Source organism: Portunus trituberculatus, chromosome 41 (genome assembly GCF_017591435.1).
Source record: "Portunus trituberculatus isolate SZX2019 chromosome 41, ASM1759143v1, whole genome shotgun sequence".
NCBI classification, from domain to species: Eukaryota; Metazoa; Arthropoda; class Malacostraca; order Decapoda; family Portunidae; genus Portunus; species Portunus trituberculatus.
The window spans coordinates 17688441-17710940 of record NC_059295.1 but is presented as its reverse complement, the minus strand read 5'-3'; the positions used below and the strand labels follow the sequence as shown (position 1 = coordinate 17710940).

General features: G+C 39.7%; 1 protein-coding gene across 1 annotated transcript in view; it reads right to left on the bottom strand.

Annotated features, from left to right (window-relative positions):
- The window catches only part of LOC123516908, a 239735-nt gene that overhangs the window by 70870 nt on the left and 146365 nt on the right, over window positions 1-22500 (bottom strand). The window contains 2 exon segments of the mRNA XM_045276670.1: window positions 841-943; window positions 11026-11410. Coding sequence (XP_045132605.1) covers window positions 841-943; window positions 11026-11148 — 226 coding nt within the window. The 5' untranslated portion in view covers window positions 11149-11410.

Below are 22500 nucleotides of genomic sequence, written 5' to 3'. Positions count from 1 at the left end.
CACCTGTATATTTGTTCTTCCTTTCTCTGCTACACTTACATCAGGCTTATTTTTTCTTGTTTTTCTTCCACTCTTACATAAGACTTGTATATTCGGAGCCACACCTACACACACCTGTCTTTTCTACACTCGCCTGTCTACACATACTTTCCATAATACACCTACACACCTTCACCTGTATGTTTGTTCTCATTTACTTACTCCACTTATACATCAATTTTTATCTTTTCTTCCACACTTACATATTTGTTTCAATATATCAAACATGACACTACTTTTATAGTACACCTACACATATGTTGTACTCGACTTTCCTTTTGCTACACACACATTTCTATTTATTTATTTTACCATACTCATATTTTCTGTCTCCTACCCCACACACCTATTCTTACTTATCTAGTCTACGTCCAAACACTTTTATTTTCCGCCTCATACTCTACACATCCCTCCGTCAGGTACACCCAAACACTGTAAACGTTTCCTTAATACTACATCTCAGTACTCACCTTCTTTGTCCCTCTCACAGTCCACCAATACCCAACACCTGTCCCTCATATACCTGTACATCTCCCGTTACCTACTTTAATACATTCAAACACCTGTATTTATTTAATTTCATGCGCTATCATTACGTGGATCATCTTTTTAATATCGCCCATATTATTTTTTTTTTATCTAAGACGGGAAAGCTGGTCAAGAGGAACAAAGAGATATGAAAAAGGCCCACTTATTTGTCAGTCCCCTTGCAGGTCCGAAAGAGTTAGCCCCAAAAAAGAGATAAATGTCATGAAACCTTCCTCTTAAATGAACTCAAGTTAGCTGTACATTTGCCCTTACCTGGCTTGATGCAGCTGAGGCCACACACTCCGTCACACAGACACACCTTGCGCCTGCTCAGACAGTCACCATCGTTGCTGCATTTCCTGAGACACGTTCGACCCTGCAGTGAAAGAAGAGGAAAGGTTGGTCATGGTTTTGGTGATGGGAGTGGTAATACTGTACATTATATTTTTTTATCTATTGACTTTTTCATTGTCTCTATGTAATCTCTAGTAGGTGATAGTTATTGTAGTGATAGTTGGTGTAATTTGCTAGTGGTGTTGGTGTTGTCGTTGGTAGTAGTAGTAGTAGTAGTAGTAGTAGTAGTAGTAGTAGTAGCAGCAGTAGTAGTAATAGTAGTAATAGAAAGGAAATATACAAGGACAACAAAACTCCAGTGCAATTCTACCATTTGACAGGATCACTACTTTGTTGCTTCTCTAACTAAATTCCTAGATAGAATAGGATGGTAATTTCAGCAGTACAGTAGTAGTAGTAGTAGTAGTAGTAGTAGTAGTAGTAGTAGTAGTAGTAGTAGAAGTAGTAGTAGTGGTGGTATTAACAGTAGTAGTAATAGTTGTAATAGAAGCAGATATTATTGCATTTATTTATTTATTTTTTTAGTTGGTGTTGGTCTTGTTCTCGTTGACACACCTATTACATTAATAACAAGGGCACCAAGAAACACACCACCAACATAACAACACAGACAGTCACACACACACACACACACACACACACACACACACACACACACACACACACACACACACACACACACACACACACACACACACACACACACACACACACTAAAAAAAAAATAGGTAAACAAATAAAACGAACCCACAACCAAACCCTCATCAACTAAATAGCTCCCCCCCCCCCCCTCACTCCCCACAAAGCCAAAGTCACTCCATCACCCCTCCACGAATTAACATAAGCCTCTTTCATCTGCTACTCTTCCATACAGTTCTTCATCATTTTTTTCACCCTTGGATAACCTCACATAACCCTGACGTAACCCTAACCTAGCCTTTGTTTGGCCTTATCTTTCTTTATACATTTTTCCTCTGTATCCTTCCCGCCCTCATTACTTACTTGCCTCGAGTAAACACACACACACACACACACACACACACACACACACACACACACACACACGAGAAAAGAAGTTACGGGAGGAATTTAATCCAAAGTTTCATCGCGTTATGGGTGTGAAACTCGTTTTATGAAATTCCGGAGAAGTAATTTGTGAGGAATCTTAACACTTTGCGCGAAATCTCTTGTATTAAAAAGAAGGAAAAAAATGACAAGCTGAGGGTGTTTATGCACACACACACACACACACACACACACACACACACACACACACACACACACACACACACACACACACACACACACACACACACACACATGCAAGGAGGAGCAAGACATTTCTTTCCATAATTTTCAACATGCTTTTTATTATTTTTTTTTTTCTATTCAAGTTCGGTTTTCTCTTCTTTTCTTCAATCAGCGAGTAATGATATCAATAGAACTGAGTCAATACGTAGTGATGGTGAGTTAAGTGTGTCAGTGTCTGTGTGAGTGTCTGTCTGTACTGTGTGGTTTGTAAGGTTTTCAATACAATAGTTATAGGAATAGACTAATTTCATTGACTAATAGTTGATAGAGATTGACGACATTATTTAGATGTGGTGGTGGTCGTGGTGGTAATGGCAGCAGTAGAAATTGTAGTAGTAGTAGTAGTAGTAGTAGTAGTAGTAGTAGTAGTAGTAGCAGCAGGAGTAGTTGTTATTGTTGTTGTTGTAAGAAGAGTAAAAAGAAATAGCATACAGAAAGAGAGAGAGAGAGAGAGAGAGAGAGAGATTCATAAAACCGTTATGAAATCCGCCAGACAAAGCAAGTTATTAAAAAAAAATGTAACATCACTAGTGACACAAAGAGAAAACGGGAAAAATATGAGAAAAGAGGACAAAAAAAAGGAGAGTTCATTTTCGGGAGAATTTCCAAATTTAAAAAGTGCAAATCCGTGACATTGCACAAAGCAAAAAATGTCACGCTTACTTTTCCTCACCTTATCCTCTCCTACATTCCAAATTTACTCCCTCCTCCCTATCTGTTGAGTGTATCTTAATTCCTTTTATGCTTCCCCTCTCTTTTCCCCTCATAGTCCTCTTCCTTTTGTATATTTACCTCTTACTTTTCCCCTTACCGTTCTCATCATTCCCTCTTATCCCCTCTCATCTCTTTTCTTTCACCTTTCCGTTTTGTAAATACCACCCCTTTATACCTAAAACTTCCCTCACTTTCCCCTTAACCCTCCCCTCAACTCCCTTAGTCTCCCCTTACCCTTTCCCCTCTTTCACAAAACCCTTTCTCCCCTCACCTCTTTCTCACACCTATAACTCCCTCTTAACTGTGCCTTATCTCCCATCACCCTTTCTATAGTCTTCCCTCACCCTTACACTCTTATTCCCTTCCTGCCTGCCTGTCTATCCCTCCAGGAAACGTGCCTAGGCATTATCCATCGATTCGTCACCGTCACCTTGGGCGCGTCACCCTCCTTGGCATCGATGGGTATTGGAGAAACGTCGCGGCGTGATCTGTGCGTGGGTAGGGAAGAGGAAGGAGGAAGGGGGCTGCAGGACGAGGGATGTGGGGTAGAGGCTAGAAAGAGGGTGATAGAGAGGAGGAGAGTGTTGGGGAGTTGAGGAAGGGAATAGAATGTAGTAGTATACGAAGAGAGGAGAGTCAGGGAGTAGAGAGGAAGGGAGGAGTAGAAGAGGAAGAGAGGAAATAGGATAGAAAGAAGAGAGAAGGGGTATGAGTTGAGGGGGGAAAGAGAGAAAGGGAGGGTGAGAGTGATTGGAAGGAGAAGAGGAAGGGAGTAGGAAATGAAGGGAAGAGGAGAGGAAGATAGAAGGAGAATAGGGGAGAAGAGGAAGAGAGTATGAAAGAAAGGGAGAAGGGAGGAGGAGAGAAAGGGAGAAGAAGTATTTGGAGGAATAAAGTAAAGAAATAACAAAAGTAAAGGAGGAAGAAAGGAAAGGAGTAGAGAGGGAAGTGATAGGAGAGGAAGGTAGTAAAGAGAGAAAGAGGGAAGGAGAGAAAAGGAGTAGGAGAGGAAAGGAACTGGAGGAAGAGGGATGGATGATAAGGAGAGGAAGGGAGGAGAAGAGTGATAGGGACAGACAGGCAGATCGACAGACTAACAGACAGACAGACAGACAGACAGAAAGATAGCAAGGGAAGGGAAGGGAAGGAAGAAGGGAAGATGTGTGCACGTGACTTCAAATTGTGTAGTTTTATTATTTTCGTGTATTCGTTTTAATCTTTTATTTGTTTTAATGTTAATTTTGCTTTTCTTCTTCATTTTACCCAACTTTTTTTTATACGCATCTTATTTTTCTTTTATTTTGACATCAATGACACACACACACACACACACACACACACACACACACACACACACACACACACACACACACACACACACACACACACACACACACACACACACACACACACACACACACACACACACACACACACACACACACACACACACAGAGAGAGAGAGAGAGAGAGAGAGAGAGAGAGAAATGAATTAACTGATGATATTGAGCTGAGACGAGATGGTGTATATTCATTAGACTCAATCATTAATCTATCGATCCATTATTCATCCATTATTTACATTCCTTGCATTCCTTGATATCTATGTAAATGTTTCCCCACTTGTAATGCTCTGTGACCTGCGCTGCCTTTGATATGTAGAACCTCCCACCACTCACCTTCACTCTCACTCACTCTCACTCATTCTTACTTACTCTTACTCACTCTTACTCACTCTTCTTCACTTTCACTTTCTCTCACTCACTTTTCTTCATCACTTTCCTTCACTCTCCTTCACTTTCCTTCACTCTCACAAACTCTTACTCACCCTTGCTCACTCACTTCACTCTCACTCAGTCTCATTCACTCTTATTCACTCTCACTCACTATCCTTCACTCTCACTCACTTTCCTTCACTCTCACTCACTTTCCTTCATATTCACTTACACACACTCACTCACTCTCACTCACTCTCAATCAATCTCATTCACTCTCATTCACTCTTACTCTCCTTCACTCTCACTCAGTCTCACTCACTTTCCTTTACTCACTTTCACTCATTCTCCTTCACTCTCACTTACTCACTTTCACTCACTCTTCTTCACTCTCACTCCCTCTCCTTCACTCTCACTCCCTCTCCTTTACTCTCCTTCACTGTCATTCACTCACTCGTCACCATTAACTAACTCCATCAATATAATCTTTCACTTGACATAATAAAATGGCTTTCTAAATATATGTCATCATTCTGCATCGGTCAAGGTCGAGGTCAAGGGTAGAGTTAAGCTTAGGTCAGATCAGGTAAGGTCGCGTCGCGTCGCTTTCTCCGTCACTCTTGAGAATACCTGTTGCATGTCACTCTTGTCTGAGTTTTCCCACACTCGGTCAGTTTTCACTTTTTTTTTTTAAGTTATTTTGTGTTATTTTGGGTCTCTGTCTATACTAACTCCTGCCTGCAATTTTTTTTTTTTTTTTTTTATTTCCTTACATGATTTTTTTTATTTTTTTTATTTTTTATTAGTACATGTTAGCCGTCACTTCGTCACCTTGGCCAAACTTACCCTATCACTCTTCCTCGTTCTTCCTTATACGTATTCATCCTCCAATCTTTTCCTTCCTTTCCACTCTTTCCTTACACGTATTCACCCTTCAATCTTTTCCTTCCTTCCCATTCTTCCTTACACGTATTCATCCTCCAATCCTTTCCTTCCCTTCCCTTTACCACTCCGTCACACTACTTCGCACTTTCTCCCTGTCCATCACTGCAAATCATCTCATCCTGTCACACTCCCTCACACTCCGTCATCCCTGTTCCCGGTCACACTCCCTCTCACTTTTCACTCCACGCCACTCTGCAAATCCTGCTCTCCCTTCACCACTCTCTCTGTCACTTTACAAACAAGCTCGTCACCTCTTCACTTCTTCAGTCATCGTGGAAACTTTACACGGGTCATAAACATCAGCTAGTTAAGAGAGAGTTGTTCTGTGTACTCAAAATTATGCAAAAAAACTGAATTGAGGTCGAAAAATGTGATGAGTCTGAATGAAAATTTACTGGGAGAGAGAAAAAAAAAGTGAAACAGGAAGTAAAATGGGGACAGAAGATATGATTATGATTATTCTCTCTCTCTCTCTCTCTCTCTCTCTCTCTCTCTCTCTCTCTCTCTCTCTCTCTCTCTCTCTCTCTCTCTCTCTCTCTCTCTTTTCGTACTTGAGATTATCATTGCAAAGAAAGAAATTACGAAAAATCGAAATAAATCATAAAAATATGCTTAGTTAAGTTAATTTGTTCTGTTTTCCTTTTCTCACTTTCATTTTGTATTGTGGCAGTTAAAGAAAGCAAGTTACGTTTTTATTTTTTTTATATATATACGGAAAGTGTTAAATACAAAAGAAAAAAAGAGTAGAGTAGCTTATTAGTAACTTGAACATACAGAAACTCAAGGCTACTATTTTTTCTTTTTCACTCTCACTCACTCTTATTCATTCTCCTTCACTCTCACTCACTCACTCACTTCCACTCACTCTTCTTCACTCTCACTCACTCTCTATTCACATTCGTACTTCTGGTGTTCATTAATTTTTATCCTGGTGAAAATTTGATGATGTTGCAGCCCGGTGTTTAATGTCGCTGTATTTGCATGTCTGAGTTTGCCGCCAGCATCGAAAAACATGATAAATAGAGTGATGTCTGACAGTTTGTATTAATGAATGTCTGGATTTTTTCCCCTGACCTTTCACTGTTATCCTTTATATTTGTAACTTTATTTTTCATTCAGTGTTCTTTTTTTTCATCTCTTATATAAAATTGAGATCTGTTTTATGTATCCGTATATTTATTATTTTATTTTATTTTATGTTTGACAGTTTGTGTTTATTTCATGGAAGTATTTAACTATATATCATCCTTATTCAGCTCTGGGTATTTTTTTTTTTTCTTTTATTCTTCTCTTTATCAATGTAAGTTTGTGCTGATTGTTTTTTTTCTATTTTTCCATCAAACATTTCTCTATTCTGATATTCATTTCATTTCATGTATTCCAATCTTATCTTTTATATTTATTCTAATTCATTCAGTTTTTTGTTTATTTTCACATATCAGTTGATTCTTATTTCATCTATTCACATATGCATTTACTTGTTTGCTTATGTTTAACAGACTTTTTTGTGTGTGCATATAAAGATTTTTCCCCAAGCATTTCACTATTATCTGTATTTCAACACTTTTATTCAGTATTGACTTTTATTCAACTTTCATGTCAAATTATACGTATTTCACCTATTCTATTGTTGTTATATATATATATATATATATATATATATATATATATATATATATATATATATATATATATATATATATATATATATATATATATATATTCAATAGTGTATGCTGATGTTCATGCATTTCTCCATCTCCTTTCGCATTTATACCATTTTACTGCCATTTTTTTTATTTTCTTCACCATAATTGCTTCACATTTCACCTATTCATGACCTCGTTTGTGTATCTTCCATTTCCCTCAGCGACGCACCTGCTGCATACCTTGTCCTCATTTTTAACTCGGGATTAAATGTATACATATTTTTTTTACACTCATTTTTTTAACCAACACGTCGAAGCTTCTCGTCAAATACACTTTTCATCAAAGACTCGCCTGTCACAGTTTTCCTCGCTACTCATCATCATTTCCCGTGACTGACACTAATACAAACATTGGCTCATTTTTATGACGTCAAGATGCAAATGTCAGTATGTTTTATTTCACCCTGATGGAGTAGTCTCGTTTTCTATGACTATATTTTATCTTGAACTCGTTTGCTTTTTCCTATTTTTTTCTCTCAACATCTGGTGGTATTATTTTTTTATTGTTTGCACAATGAATAGAATAGGGACTAATAATGAAAAGGTATTAACCCTTTCATTAGTGGGACGCATTTCTACCATGAGTTTTTCATGTGAATAGACCATTTTATTAACATTAGGAAGAGTCTATGGAGGTCAGAAGTTTAATGGCCAGAGTCTTCACTATTTTAATCCCCACGTAAGTTTCTGAAGCTATATAAAATCACCAAATTGTAGGCAGAATAAATATGAAAACGTGCCATGGTACTGTAAGGATTAAGGACAGCGTATTGAGGTTGTGGTGATGACGTGTTGTGGGCGTGGCATGGACATGGTGTGGGGCTAGTAAGGGTGCGACGAATGGATTAAGCGTGGTAAGGGCGTAAGACAAGGGATTCATAAGAGACTGGTAAGAGTTTATTGTGCATGTGTTCTGAGGTTCATAGTGACGTGATGTGGGGTGTTGTGTGAGCGTGCATGAGTTGGTTCATTGACGGTGTTTCTTCAGGATTGCCAATAATAATAGCGAACACCTTCATCATATCACGTGACAGGTTCAATTTCAGTTGGATCGGTAAACACTTCATAATTCACGACTCTATACGTTCGTGTCACCCACTTTTTTTTCTTTGTGTGCGTGTGTGTGTGTGTGCTTTTCTCTTTTTTTTCTTTAGCCACCTAGTTAATTTTTATATTCCCTTGACCTTCCATTGATCTTCAGTTTAAATAAATACAGGGTACATATTTCTGTAGACAGGGGACGGTTTGTAAAGCTCTCATTGATGGAATATAAACCCTTCAGTACCAGGTCATGTTTTCATATTCATTCTGCATATTAATTGGCGTTTTTTTTATATAGCTTCAGAAACTTTCGTGAGGGATTGCAATAGTGAAGACTCTGACCATTGACCTTCTGACCTCCATAGACCCTTCGTAATGTAAATAAAATCGTCTAATCACACCCAGAACTCCAGGAAAAAATATGTTCCAGTACTGAAAGGCTTAAAGTAAAGGTAAATTTTTTTTTATGGTAATTATATATTGATCTAATTATTATTTTTTTTCCTAGTTTATATTTCAGTTCTGTATTACTTTCCTAATCTTTCCTCGGTTTTCAAATAACAATACAAAACAATAAAAACAACACCAATATAAATGAGTTACAATATTTTCACAGTCCTTAATTTTATGGTCGTTGTTTCTCTTTCTCTTCAATCTCCTCCTGCATTCTCCTCTTCACCTCTCACATTTGCAATTCCTCTAGTTTGCATTCCACCTCTCTTTTCACACGTTTATCACATTTCTCTTCTCTCTCCACATCCTCCTCCTCCTCCTCCTCCTCCACATTCATCATTCACCTTTATATTTATCGCCTTTAGCTAGTCTCTCTCTCTCTCTCTCTCTCTCTCTCTCTCTCTCTCTCTCTCTCTCTCTCTCTCTCTCTCTCTCTCTCTCTCTCTCTCTCTCTCTCTCTCTCATTGTTTTATCTCATTCTATCTATTTATTTGTTTTTCATTTCCTCTCTTTCCAGTAATTTATTTTCTATTGTTTTATTTCAAATTTTTTCACACATTATTTTTTCTCCTCTTTCCTTTCGTTTCCTTCCTGTCATAAAATTTTTCCCGTCCCCTTTATCATGTGTCCTATTTCCTCTCTTCCTTTCTCTCTCTCTCTCTCTCTCTCTCTCTCTCTCTCTCTCTCTCTCTCTCTCTCTCTCTCTCTCTCTCTCTCTCTCTTGGTGTACAGGTTTTGCCCTTTTTACTCTTCTTTCACTACCTTTTAAATTATTTTCTATTTTTCTCTTTCTTTTTTTTCTTTTCAAGGTTCACTCTTTAAAGCACTGCGATCGTTATTTCTCTCTCTCTCTCTCTCTCTCTCTCTCTCTCTCTCTCTCTCTCTCTCTCTCTCTCTCTCTCTCTCTCTCTCTCTCTCTCTCTCTCTCTCTCTCTCTCTCTCTCTCTCTCTCTCTCTCTCTCTCTCTCTCTCTCTCTCTCTCTCTCTCTCTCTCTCTCTCTCTCTCTCTCTCTCTCTCTCTCTCTCTCTCTCTCTCTCTCTCTTTTTCATCATCACACACACACACACACACACACACACACACACACACACACACACACACACACACACACACACACACACACACACACACACACACACACACACACACTAATTCATCAACTCTCACGTCACTGTCTATCCATCTCTTTGCTCTAATCCATCAAATACCTGCCCATTATCTCTCTCTCTCTCTCTCTCTCTCTCTCTCTCTCTCTCTCTCTCTCTCTCTCTCTCTCTCTCTCTCTCTCTCTCTCTCTCTCTCTCTCTCTCGTCAATCCATTTACTTTCTTCTTTTGCTTTTCTGTAATATTTGTCATATCCTTCCCTTTCTTTTTTGTTTTCCTTTTTTTTCCATATTTTTCTCCGTTTTTTATTTTTTTCCTCTTTTCCATCGTTATTTCATTCCTTTCCTACTTCTCTTTCATTTTTTTTATCTTCCGCTCTCTCTCTCTCTCTCTCTCTCCCTGGCTCCCTCTTTCTCTTTCTCCCTTACTTTTCTTTCTTCTTTCTTTTCTGCATTTTTATTTGTTTTCATTCCTTCCATTCGTTCTTGCTTTCATTGCTTTTTTACTTCTTTTTTCTTATTGTTTTTTTTTCTTTCGTCCTTGTTTTTCTCTCGCTTATTTTTCTCTTGTTTTTTTTCTTTTCCTTTTTCTTTTCTTTCTTACCTATTTACCTACTACTGTAAGGCTCTATGGTCCTTTCACGTCTCTTTTTCTCTCCCCTTTTTTCGTTCCCTTCACTTTGTCTCACTTCCTCGTACGCACATATTCACTCACTCACTCACTCACTCACTCAGGATACTCACAAGCTTCCTCTCTCCTAATTTCCTTGTCCATCAGTTACATTCCCGTATTTATTCATTCACTTAGTCACTTATTGAGACAGCATACTCGCTCACTATGCTCTTCTTTCAATTCCTTTTTGTATCTCTCACACACTTATTTTCTCACTCACTCTCTCACTTACTCACAATCTTCCTCTTTCAGTTTCCTTTTCGCTGAGTTACATTCTCCATATTGACCCGTTCACTTAGTCACTTATTGAAACTTAACACTCACTCACCATCATCTTTCTTCAGTTCCCCTTCCTATCTTTCACAACTTCCTTACACACACTTATTCTCTCTCTCTCTCTCTCTCTCTCTCTCTCTCTCTCTCTCTCTCTCTACTCACCATTCTCGCTATGGCCGCCTCATCCCTCGGGCAAGAGTCTGAGGGGGCGTTCCTAGGGTTGAGATAAGTCTTGCGGGGGTCCAGGGCGCTGCTTCCCCTCTCCCCGTGGTGAAAGGCATACATTGACCCTCCCCTCCTGCTACACCGCCGGGTACTCCTCCTCCGGGTCCTCCTCCTCCCAGTCCGCCAATTTCAACTCCAACTCCGTCTCCCACAAGTCCATCAGTGCCTTTAACTTCCTCACTGACTCCGCCTCCACCACTTCCTCCTCCCACGCCTCTGTCGTCGCCGCTGCCGCCTCCTGCTGGGTCAATGCCATGTAGCATCTCGGTGTAGCTCTCCAGGCCGCGGCGTCTCGATCTGGTAGTAGCCTCTGCGTGGCTCTCTGCAAGGAAGGAAAGGGACTGCTTGTAGTGTCGCATTCATAGGTGTATGAGTATAGGAGAAGAAGAGAGGAAGGGAAGAGAAGGGCTGAAAGAGAGTCAATCGTTTCAGCCCGTGTTCAGAAACGCTTTGCTCTTTCACCATGACTATTTTTAAGGCCACAGAGATGACTAGCGGGGTTTTCAATTGTGTTTCTTCGGTCAGTAATGTAGAAATATTGTTAATCTGCCTCTTAAACCATAAAAACACCATAAAAACACTCATATAAATTTAAATAAAGCCTTTTAAAATAGTGGAAGTGAAGCACAGAAAAGTTTAAGAATACGACTGTATGTCAGGTTAACAGTATGGGTGTGTGAGGTTAGTGAGTGTGTTAGTAAGTTGGTAGGTGTGTTTTGGTAGTTGTGTACGTTTATTGGTTGGTAAAATAAAGAAAGAGGTAGAATGCTTGACGATATTACGTATGAAAAGGTGGCTAGGTAGGTGTTACAATATAGCTAGGAAAAATATTGATAGATTAGTAATGTTGAGTTAGGATGAGGTGGATATGTAGGTAGTGTAAAGAGGTAGATAGGTAGAAGGCATTACTTGCAGAAAGATAGATAGGTAGCAAGAAAATTGAAGAAGAACATCGAATTGGAAAACACGACAGAACGATTTTGAACGATTTTCACAGAGACCAAAGAGAGAGAGAGAGAGAGAGAGAGAGAGAGAGAGAGAGAGAGAGAGAGAGAGAGAGAGAGAGAGCGGTCAAGAGCTATTCTAAGTGACAATGCTTCGTCAATGTCCATTTCTCCTTCAGTAAAAGTGTATATTATAAGGAAAAAAACTGAGGAGAAAGAAATGAAGGAGTAGAGAAAAGAATAAAGAAAAGAGTGAATAAAGTGATGAAGGATTAAAGGAAAGAAGGAGGGAAGGAAATAAGAAAGAAAGATAAAAAGGAATGAAGAGAAGAAAAATAAAGGAGGGAAAGAAGAAAGAAAGGAAGGGAGCGAAGAATAAATGAAGAAAAAAAGAGAGGATAAATTGATACAGTTGAGTCTATCATGGAGGTAAAAAGAATAAGTAAAAACTCCTTAATAAGTTAGACCAAAACCCAAGAGGGAGGGAAGAAAAAAAAAGTTTGCAGACACACAATTGAGTTTCCCTTAGAAGTTTATGATGAGAATTTCAAAACGCCCTCTAAGAAGAATAAATTAAAACAATTCACCTTTTGCTACGCCGAACTTCCTGCGTCTCAGTGAACCCAAACAAGCAGGTGAAAGAAAAGAACACCCGCGCAGGTAACTATGATAGAATACCTGGCAGTGACCTCAGGTGTGTGTGCTCAGGTAAGCCCTTTTTTTCTGGTCTGGTCAGAGTAGTGAGACTTTACACAGACCTTACCGAGATCTTTTCCAGACCTTCCACTCCTCTCACCCTGACTCATTCTCTCTCTCTCTCTCTCTCTCTCTCTCTCTCTCTCTCTCTCTCTCTCTCTCTCTCTCTCTCTCTCTCTCTCTCTCTCTCTCTCTCTCTCTCTCTCTCTCTCTCTCTCTCTCTCTCTCTCTCTCTCTCTCTCTCTCTCTCTCTCCCTTTCTTTCTCTCACTCCCCCAAAGCAACATTCACTCGCATATGCAAATGACACGGGCTGGTGACGAGACGTTGGGGATTGAGAGAGAGAGAGAGAGAGAGAGAGAGAGAGAGAGAGAGAGAGAGAGAGAGAGAGAGAGAAAGCATGCAAGACCTGTTTAGTAGGGCAGAAACAGACAGACATACAAATAAATGGACTGACGTACAAATAGACAGACAGACAGACAGACAAATACCACAGTGCACAAATGGAACCAATAAATTCCTCAGCAAAATTAAGCACATAGAATAATTAGTGAAAAAAAAGAGGGAGCATAAATCAAAGAAAACACAACGAATCTGTCAGAGTAAAATAACGAGGCGATCCGAAATAAATTAAAAGTATCATCGTATATTATTACTTTTTAAACCACGAAAATGAGGCGCCATGATATTGAACCCTTGTGTGTGTGTGTGTGTGTGAGAGAGAGAGAGAGAGAGAGAGAGAATGCTAGATGACCTTGGAAATGAGTAGGTACATTTGTTATTACACTTTTGTCCCACCCTCCTCCTCCTCCTCTTTCTCCTTCTCCTCCTCCTCCTCCTCCTCCTCCTCCTCCTCCTCCTCCTCCTCCTCCTCCTCCTCCTCCTCCTCCTCCTCCTCCTCCTCCTCCTTCTTTGCCAGCAGGGAAGAGAAGAGGAGTAGAAAATATTCAGATTAAAATTACAGGCTTAAGGTGGAATGTCTCTCCTCTTCTTCTTCTTCTTCCTCTTCCTCCTCTTCCTCCTCCTCTTTCTCCTACTCTCCTCTTTCTCCTACTTTTCATTTTCCTCTTAATATTCTCTCACGACCTTCTTCCCTCGCATCTTCCTTCTCTTCCACTACCACTACCTCCTCCACCCTCTCCTCTTCCTCCTGTTCTTCCTCCTCCTCCTCCTCCTCCTCCTCCTCCTCCTCTTGCTCTTCTCACACGCGAAACTATTCAAATTTTGAAGCCACGACCTCCTCGCTCTGTTGAAGGGAAGGGGTGCGTGGCTTATGAGAATGTGTGTGTGTGTGTGTGTGTGTGTGTGTGTGTGTGTGTGTGTGTGTGTGTGTGTGTGTACGTGATATATCCGTTCTTTGTCAAGCTCATGGTCAATCCAACCTTCAGGATAGGTTTATTCGTTTCTTTTGTTTCGTTTTTTTTTTTTTCTTTCTTTCTTTCTTTTGTCTCTTTTGTTGGTATATAGCGCGGGACAGTGACTCTTGCAATGCTGGTGGAATAAGTTTTTTTTTTTTTATGTGTGTGTGTGTGTGTGTGTGTGTGTGTGTGTGTGTGTGTGTGTGTGTGTGTGTGTGTGTGTGTGTGTGTGTCTTCTTTACGTATAATGCTTCAACGACATGTAGAAAAAACAGGTCTTTCTTATTTTTCACTGTTCTATTTTACTTTTACTTTTTTTTTTATTCTTTTTATCTTTATAACGCAAAATACTAACTGTGCTGGTGTGTGGCTGAAAATCCTTATGGTTTCCTTCTGCTGAATAGAACGTCTTTATTTTCCTTCTTTTTCTATTGTTACTGTTTCTTTCTCTTTTTTTTTTTTTTCTTTCGTTTACAATTACAAGACGAAGCTTCTTATACTGCCATTGTGTAGTTAAAATTCCCTTTGGTTCCTTCCCTACGTTAAAAACATGCATAAAAACAAGGTAGAGCAAGGTTTTTCATCTCATTTTGTTTTATTATTAGAAGACAAATACTCATAAACTTTGCATATCTCTAGGCCCTTCACGGAGTACAAAATATAAATAGACCACGCACAAAGACAGAATATTTGAGTGCCTCTCTTACCTTCTGCCGTGGGTATGGATTACATTTCTGTATTGCAGGAGATGGCAGGTGGATGTAGGAAGGCATGTTTGGCAAAGGAGACTATTACGTGTAGATCTGATGACTTCCTGCGCCTTCCATTATTTTTGTAAGCTTTATGTGATCTTCCGTGTTTAAATTTGATGACTTTCTGCAACTTTCATTGTTCTTGTAAGCTTTATGTGATCTTCCGTGTTTAAATTTGATGACTTTCTGCACCTTCCATTGTTTTTTCTAAGCTTAATGTGATCTCTTCCACCTCGTATCGTCATGTAATTGCTCTGATGGATTCGATAAGTGTTGCTCTTTCTCGATGACTTTTGTACTTCATAGTAATGTTTAATAGATATGAAAGTCAAGCGTGATAGAACCGTAAAAGTATTCATATTTGTTTTTATTTATTTTTTTTTTCAATGTGATATTTTATTTCTTTTTTTCTGTCATTGTCCTCCTCCTCTTCCTTCTCCTCATTCTCCTCGTCTCCCTCCTCCTCCTCCTCCTCCTCCTCCTCCTTCTTCTTCTTCTCTTCCTCTTCGTCTTTGTCTTCTTTTTCCTCTTCTTCGTTTACTTTTTTTTCTTCTTGGCCCTTTCATCATCATTTTCCTATCCTTTTTTTTTCCATCTTTATCTCTTTCTTATATATCATCTCCATACCTTCCATCCCTCACCACCACCACCACCACCACCACCACCTTTACTGATTTTGCTGCTGCTGGCAAAAAAAAAAAAAAAAAAAAAACTAATATCAGAAGAACTATGAACTATTTTTTCATCTTGGTCCAAAGTTTGTCGACAAAGAGGAAGGAATGGAAGGACAGGGGGCCGAAGGGAGAGAGAGAGAGAGAGAGAGAGAGAGAGAGAGAGAGAGAGAGGGAGAGGGAAGACGAATAGTAGTAGAAGGAAAGGTCACAGCAGGGAGGAATGGAAGGGGAGGGAGAGGGAACGCAGAGAGGGATGGAAGAAACGAAGGAAAAATTAAGGTTATGAGAGAGAGAGAGAGAGAGAGAGAGAGAGAGAGAGAGAGAGAGAGAAATACACATTAAAACATGTCCACCAATCAGAGTCCTGCATAGGAAAGAGGGGCGGGGCTTAGGGATTCATCTCGCCCTGCCATTGGTCCGCTCAGTATTATCAAAGCTTGCCCCGTAAAGCGTCGTGATGCGGGACGATAAAAGTTTTACTGCATAATTACGAAGAATGTAACCTTGCGGTGCTACAAACTCTCTCTCTCTCTTCGCATATCTTTAGGGAGATTTCAGATATATGTTTTTTTTTGTTTGTTTGTTTGATCCCGCAGCTTATGAAATAAAAGAAAAAAATATATCTTCTTATTCTTTGTTTTATGTCCATGCAAACAAGTCTTTATACCGTTCTGGATGTTCTCTAAATATTATCAAAGCGGTAAAATGATTAAAAGTTTTCGATATCTTCTTAATTTCTCTAAAGATTATGTATTATCTTAGTCTCTTCTGATATACTTATCGGTTTGTTGTATTTTTTTCCGTTCTGCAGTCCAGCTAAGGAAAATTTTGATAAATATAAAGAACTACAAAAGAGATTACATCTTATTTTGCCTTTTTTCTTCTGTCTTCTCATAGTTTTGTCTTTTTCTACTTGGCTACCTATCTTAAGGAAAACAACCATGAATATCTATGAAGGAAACGTTATATTATATTTTTTTTTTTTATCATATGCTTATAATTTTCTAGATTTTCTATTTGGCGTCTTCTTAAAGAACACAATATTGACAAAATGGCAAAATAAAATAAAAAAAAAAAGACCAAGTGCAACGGACAGACTGGCTCGCTCTTCTGCAAGTTAAGTTCCGCTATGTTATACAGAGTCTGTTGTTTTCTATTAACACGTCCTTTTTCTCGGGACACAAATAGTCGGTACTGCGCTGTGTTTCTCTTTGTCGAGAGGGTTTTAGTACCCGAGGACACACGAACATGGAAACACTGGTACTGATTGATGCTCGCTGATTGGTTTACTCACAAATATCCCCGTCTTGTTTTGAAATCTACTGAAAACTTGTTCCTATTAAAACCATTATTGAGTTGTAAGATGGCATATTTAAGCACCTCAGGCCTGGTGAACTGCCACTAATATATATATATATATATATATATATATATATATATATATATATATATATATATATATATATATATATATATATATATATATATATATATATATATATATATATCTATATATATATATATATATATATGTTCTTTGCCTCGCTGATTGCTGGACTAGTAGATTTGTTTCTTGTTTTAAATCGTACGATATATTTTTTTTTCATTGTGATAAAAGAAATGTGTGTATACTTTGTTATATAGGTACGTAATCTCTCTCTCTCTCTCTCTCTCTCTCTCTCTCTCTCTCTCTCTCTCTCTCTCTCTCTCTCTCTCTCTCCATGGTAGGGGCTCCCGCCGTCTTGCTCCCGGTGATACAGAGCCAATAAGAAACACAACATTGGGCCCCGAGGCGCTGCTCACTCCCTCTGTTGCCGCCCTGGGAGCTGAGAGACAGAGCAACACACGGTCACGTATTGCCGGCGGGGAATGAACAGGAGAAGGAGGAGGGAGAGAAGGAGATGGTGGTGGTGCTGGAGGCGTAGTAGTGGTGTAAGTCTGGTGTAGACAGGAATAAAGGAGGCTGGAAACAAGCTTGGAATTGGAGGAGCAGGAGGAAAAGTAGGAAAGAAGAAAAAAAAGAGAAGAATTACATATACAAAGAAAACAAGAGCAACACAGACCTTGAAGAAAAAAAAAAAGACGAGAAAGAAGAGGAGTTACACAGAGATAAACAGAAACCAGGCCACTTCAGACAGTAAAGCAGAAGACTCTCCCCTCACCCTCCAATCCCTCCGTCATAAGCCTTACAGGAAAACAGTTCGGAAATAAGCACCTTAGAAGGTTAGAGACGGAAAAACACGAAGGAAATTTTATAGAAAACAAAGAAAATAAATGAAATGAGGAGCGCACATTTCTTGGTGGGAGGAAGAAAAGAAGAGGAGGAGGAGGAGGAGGAGGAGGAGGAGGAGGAGGAGGAGGAGGTATAGTAGTGGTATAGTGAAGGCGGGAAGAGAAGAGGTCAGAAGGGGAAGCGATAGACAAATGGAGGAGGAGGAGGAGGAGGAGGAGGAGGAGGAAAAGGTGGTAGAAGAGGAGGAGGAGGAGAGGGAGGAGAGAATAGAACATAACATTAAAAGAGGATTGACATGTAAGAAGTTTGTTGGTGAAGAGGATGAGGAGGAAGAGGAGGAGGATAAGTGGAGGAGTAAGTGGAAGACGTGGGTGGTATGGAGAATTATGTTAAGCCAATACAAGAGAATGAAAAACGAAATAAAAAAGAAATATCTAACGCATCTTATTCACCTGAGGAAAAATATACAGGACTGAAGGAAGGAGAGGAAGAAGAGGAGTATGTGCATGAGGAGAGAAGAGAGAAGAGAGATAAGAGTGAGGGAGGAAGATGAGGAGGGGGATAAGGATGAATATAATAAAAGACAGAGGAGGACAAGGAGAAGTATGTGTGAATGAGGAGACGGGGAAAATTACAAAGGAAAATGAAAGAAGGAAAAAGAGAAGGAAGAGAGTGAAAGAAAGATTAAATAGATGATATATGATGAAATGGTGATGGGAAAGAGGACAGGGACGATGAGGTAAAGAGGAGGAGGAGGAGGAAGAAGAAGAAGAGGAGGAGGAAGGGTTGAAAACAAGGAATATTAGATTTTCATTTTTTCTTTTCTCTTACAAATTTCTGTTCACAATTTTTTTTTATCATCATATTTTTTCTCTCTATTTTAATGTTTTTTTTATTATGTTTGTCTTTAAATAGTAGTAGTAGTAGTAGTAGTAGTAGTAGTAGTAGTAGTAGTAGTAGCAGTAGCAGCAGCAGCAGTAATAATAGCAATAGTGGTAGTAGTAATAGTTGTAGTAATGGTAGTAGTAGTAGTAGTAGTAGTAGTAGTAGTAGTAGTAGTAGTAGTAGTAGTAGTAGCAGTAGTAGTAGTAGTAGTAGTAGTAGTAGTAGTAGTAGTAGTAGTAGTAGTAGTAGTAGTAGTAGTAGTAGTAAAAGCAGTGCTGTTGATGATGGTGATGGTTATAACAGTAGGGGAGGTTGTGGTGATAATGGTAGTGGTTGTAGTGATGGAGAAGGAAATGGTGGTGATATAAATATACATCATAAACAAACACAAAACCAAACACACACACACACACACACACACACACACACACACACACACACACACACACACACACACACACACACACACACACACAGAGAGAGAGAGAGAGAGAGAGAGAGAGAGAGAGAGAGAGAGAGAGAGAGAGAGAGAGAGAGAGGTAAGCTTTAGTGATGGTCTGTGTTTAGAAAAGGTGACGGCTAGGGGCGATGTGACTTTGTGTCTGTGTATCTGGCTGTGTTGCCATGGAAACGAGAATAACGCTTGCTATAGCGCCCTTGGGGATTCTCTCTCTCTCTCTCTCTCTCTCTCTCTCTCTCTCTCTCTCTCTCTCTCTCTCTCTCTCTCTCTCTCTCTCTCTCTCTCTCTCTCTCTCTCTCTCTCTCTCTCGCAGGTAATCCTTTCAATCTGGCTGTTGCTCTCAAAGACACTAATCCGTGGCCTTCGTCATCTATTCGCAGCAAATATACCTTACAAATTAATAACCAATCCTCTCTCTTGCCTCCTCCTCCTCCTCCTCTGTATATCCTCCTCCTCCTCCTCCTCCTCCTCCTCCTCCTCCTCCTCCTCCTCCTCCTCCTCCTCCTCCTCCTCCTCCTCCCCTCTCCTCCTCCTCCTCCTCCTCCTCTTTTTTTTTCCTTTCTTCCTTTTCTTGTACTGTTAATCACATGTATTTTTCAATTTTTTTTTTTTCTCGTACTATATTCTTCTTCCTATTACTTATCTCTTTCCCTTTTCCTCCTCCTCCTCCTCATCCTCATCATCATCATCATTATCAGCCGAGTTTTCGTTCTTTTCCTCGTACCTTTTATCTTTCTTTCCGTTTTTCCTTCATTCATTCCTCTCTCGCTTTCTTCCAATCTTCCTTCCTTCCTTCCTTTTTTCTTTATTTCTTTGGTCCTTTCTTTCTTTCTTTCTTTCTTTCTTTCTTTCTTTCTTTCTTCCTTTCTTTCTTCCTTTCTTTCTTCCTCCCTTCCTCCCTCCCTTCCTCCCTTCATTCCTTACTTCCTTCCTTCCTTCCTTCCTTCCTTCCTTCCTTCCTCCTTCCTTCCCTCCTTCGCTCCCTCCTTCCCTTCCTCCCTCCTTCCTTTCCTTCTTTCCTTCCTTCCTTCCTTCCTTCCCTCTCTCCCTTTATTCCTTCTTTCCTTCTTCCCTTCTTCATTCCTTTACTCTTTCCTTCCTTTCTTCCTTTTTTTTTCTTCCTCCATTACATCAAAGTATTGTATCAACTTGTATTCATTCTTCCTTTGAGTTCCAGTGTTTCCCTGAGGGTCAGTCAGTATGACGACATGAGCCAGAATAGCGAGAATTTTGCCTTTAAATAACTCATATAGTGACGTCAAGGTTGTTACGTCACTCCGATCACGCTGACGTCATTGTGATTAGTGAGATGAAGGATGAAGGGAAAAAATAGTGAAATGTTTTTAATCATGTCCCCTGTTTTCTGTTTCTCGTTTTCATTCTGTATTCTCTCCTTCCTTATCAGGTTTAGAGAAGTAACTGAAGCAAACTGATGAATCGCGGTTGTACTTCCATAGAGGTTATTCAGACGCTTCGCTAAGGTTGGTTCACGCGGGCAACCAAATAGTGTTGGTGTAAGGTGTGTCTGATAAAAGAGCATGTTGGTGGTAAAGGCTCTCTCTCTCTCTCTCTCTCTCTCTCTCTCTCTCTCTCTCTCTCTCTCTCTCTCTCTCTCTCTCTCTCTCTCTCTCTCTCTCTCATGTTTTCTCCGCCATTCAAATTAAACGCTTAACATTTTTCCTTTTCTTTCAGTAAATATGCATTCTTGTATTTCTTTCATAAACCAACAAGGATTTTTTTTTCACTTTCAGTTCTCTTATATCATTTGTTCCTGTTTTATTATTCATTTTTATTGTTTTATGTCCAACTCTCACAATCCTCTACTGTATTTCCACTTCCCACTACTGTACACTCACTAGCTCCACTCTCTTACATTTTTATATATACAATATTTTTTCATTTTGTAAGAGGCTGGGAGAGACTGGGAGAAGGCTGAAAGAAGGCTGAGAGAAGCTGGGAGAGGCTAGGAGAAGGCTGAGAGACGCTGGGAAAAGGCTGAAAGAAGCTGGGAGAGGCTGGGAGAAGGCTGAGAGAGACTGGGAGAATGCTGAGAGAAGCTGAAAGACTTGGAGAATGCTGAGATAGACTGGGAGAATGCTGAGAGAAGCTGGGAGAATGCTGGGAGAGGCTGAGAGAGACTGGAAGAAGGCTGAGAGAAGCTGGGAAAGGCTGAGAGAGGATGGGAGAGGCTGGTAAAAGGCTGAGAGAAGCTGAGAGAGGCTAGAAGAGGCTGGGAGAAGCTGGTAGACACAAGAAGGCTGGGAGAGACTGGGAGAATGCTAAGAGAAGCTGGGAGAGGCTGGAAGAAGGCTGGAAAAAGGCTAAGAGAGGATGGGAGAGGCTGGTAAAAGGCTGAGAGAAACTGAGAGAGGCTGAGAGAAGCTAGGAGACACAAGGAGAAGGCTGGGAGAGACTGAGAGAAGGCTGAGAGAGACTGAGAGAAGGCTGGGAGAGACTGGGAGAAGGCTGGGAGACACAAGGAGAAGGCTGGGAGAGACTGGGAGAAGGCTGAGAGAGGCTGGGAGAAGCTGGGAGAGACAGGGAGAAGGCTGGGAGAGGCAGGGACAGGACTCCACTGCATTTTTACTTATACAATTTTTATTTATTTATTTTTTTTTATTTTCCAATTTTGTTTATGTATTTATTGTTTGTATTCATTTTTTTACGTCATTTTACATTTCTTTTATTATTTTTTTTTTTTTACTCACTAACATTTTCATTTTTTCCTCATTTATTCACCACATTTTTTTTTTCAATCCATTGTGTTTACCGTTTTTTTTTTTTTTTTTTTGTTTTGTTAAATGCTATATTCCTTTTTTTTTCAAGCAATTACTTCCGCCATTTCCTTTCAGTTACATTCCTTTTTTTCTTTTTTTTTTTTTCTCTTTCCCATTTTCACCCCTCACTTTATGATATTGTTCTTGCCATATGTTTCCTCCCCCGTGACATATTTTTGCTTTATCAGTTGCACACACACACACACACACACACACACACACACACACACACACACACACACACACACACACACACACACACACACACACACACACACACACACACACACACACACACACACACACACACACACACACACACAGTGACTTATTCAACCTCATTCTTCTGTGTTGCTTTTTCCACAAATTTAAGTATTTTCTTTTATTTTTCTATATCACGTGCATTTTTTTTTTCACTTTTCTTCAGCACCACTCTGATATAAGTCTTCTTTTTTTCTTTGTTAGGTAATCTCTCTCTCTCTCTCTCTCTCTCTCTCTCTCTCTCTCTCTCTCTCTCTCTCTCTCTCTCTCTCTCTCTCTCTCTCTCTCTCTCATTCATCACTTTATTTTTACCTGCATTATATTCCTTTTTCTTATTTTTACTAATGGAGAGTTGTTGTTTTTTTTTCTTTTG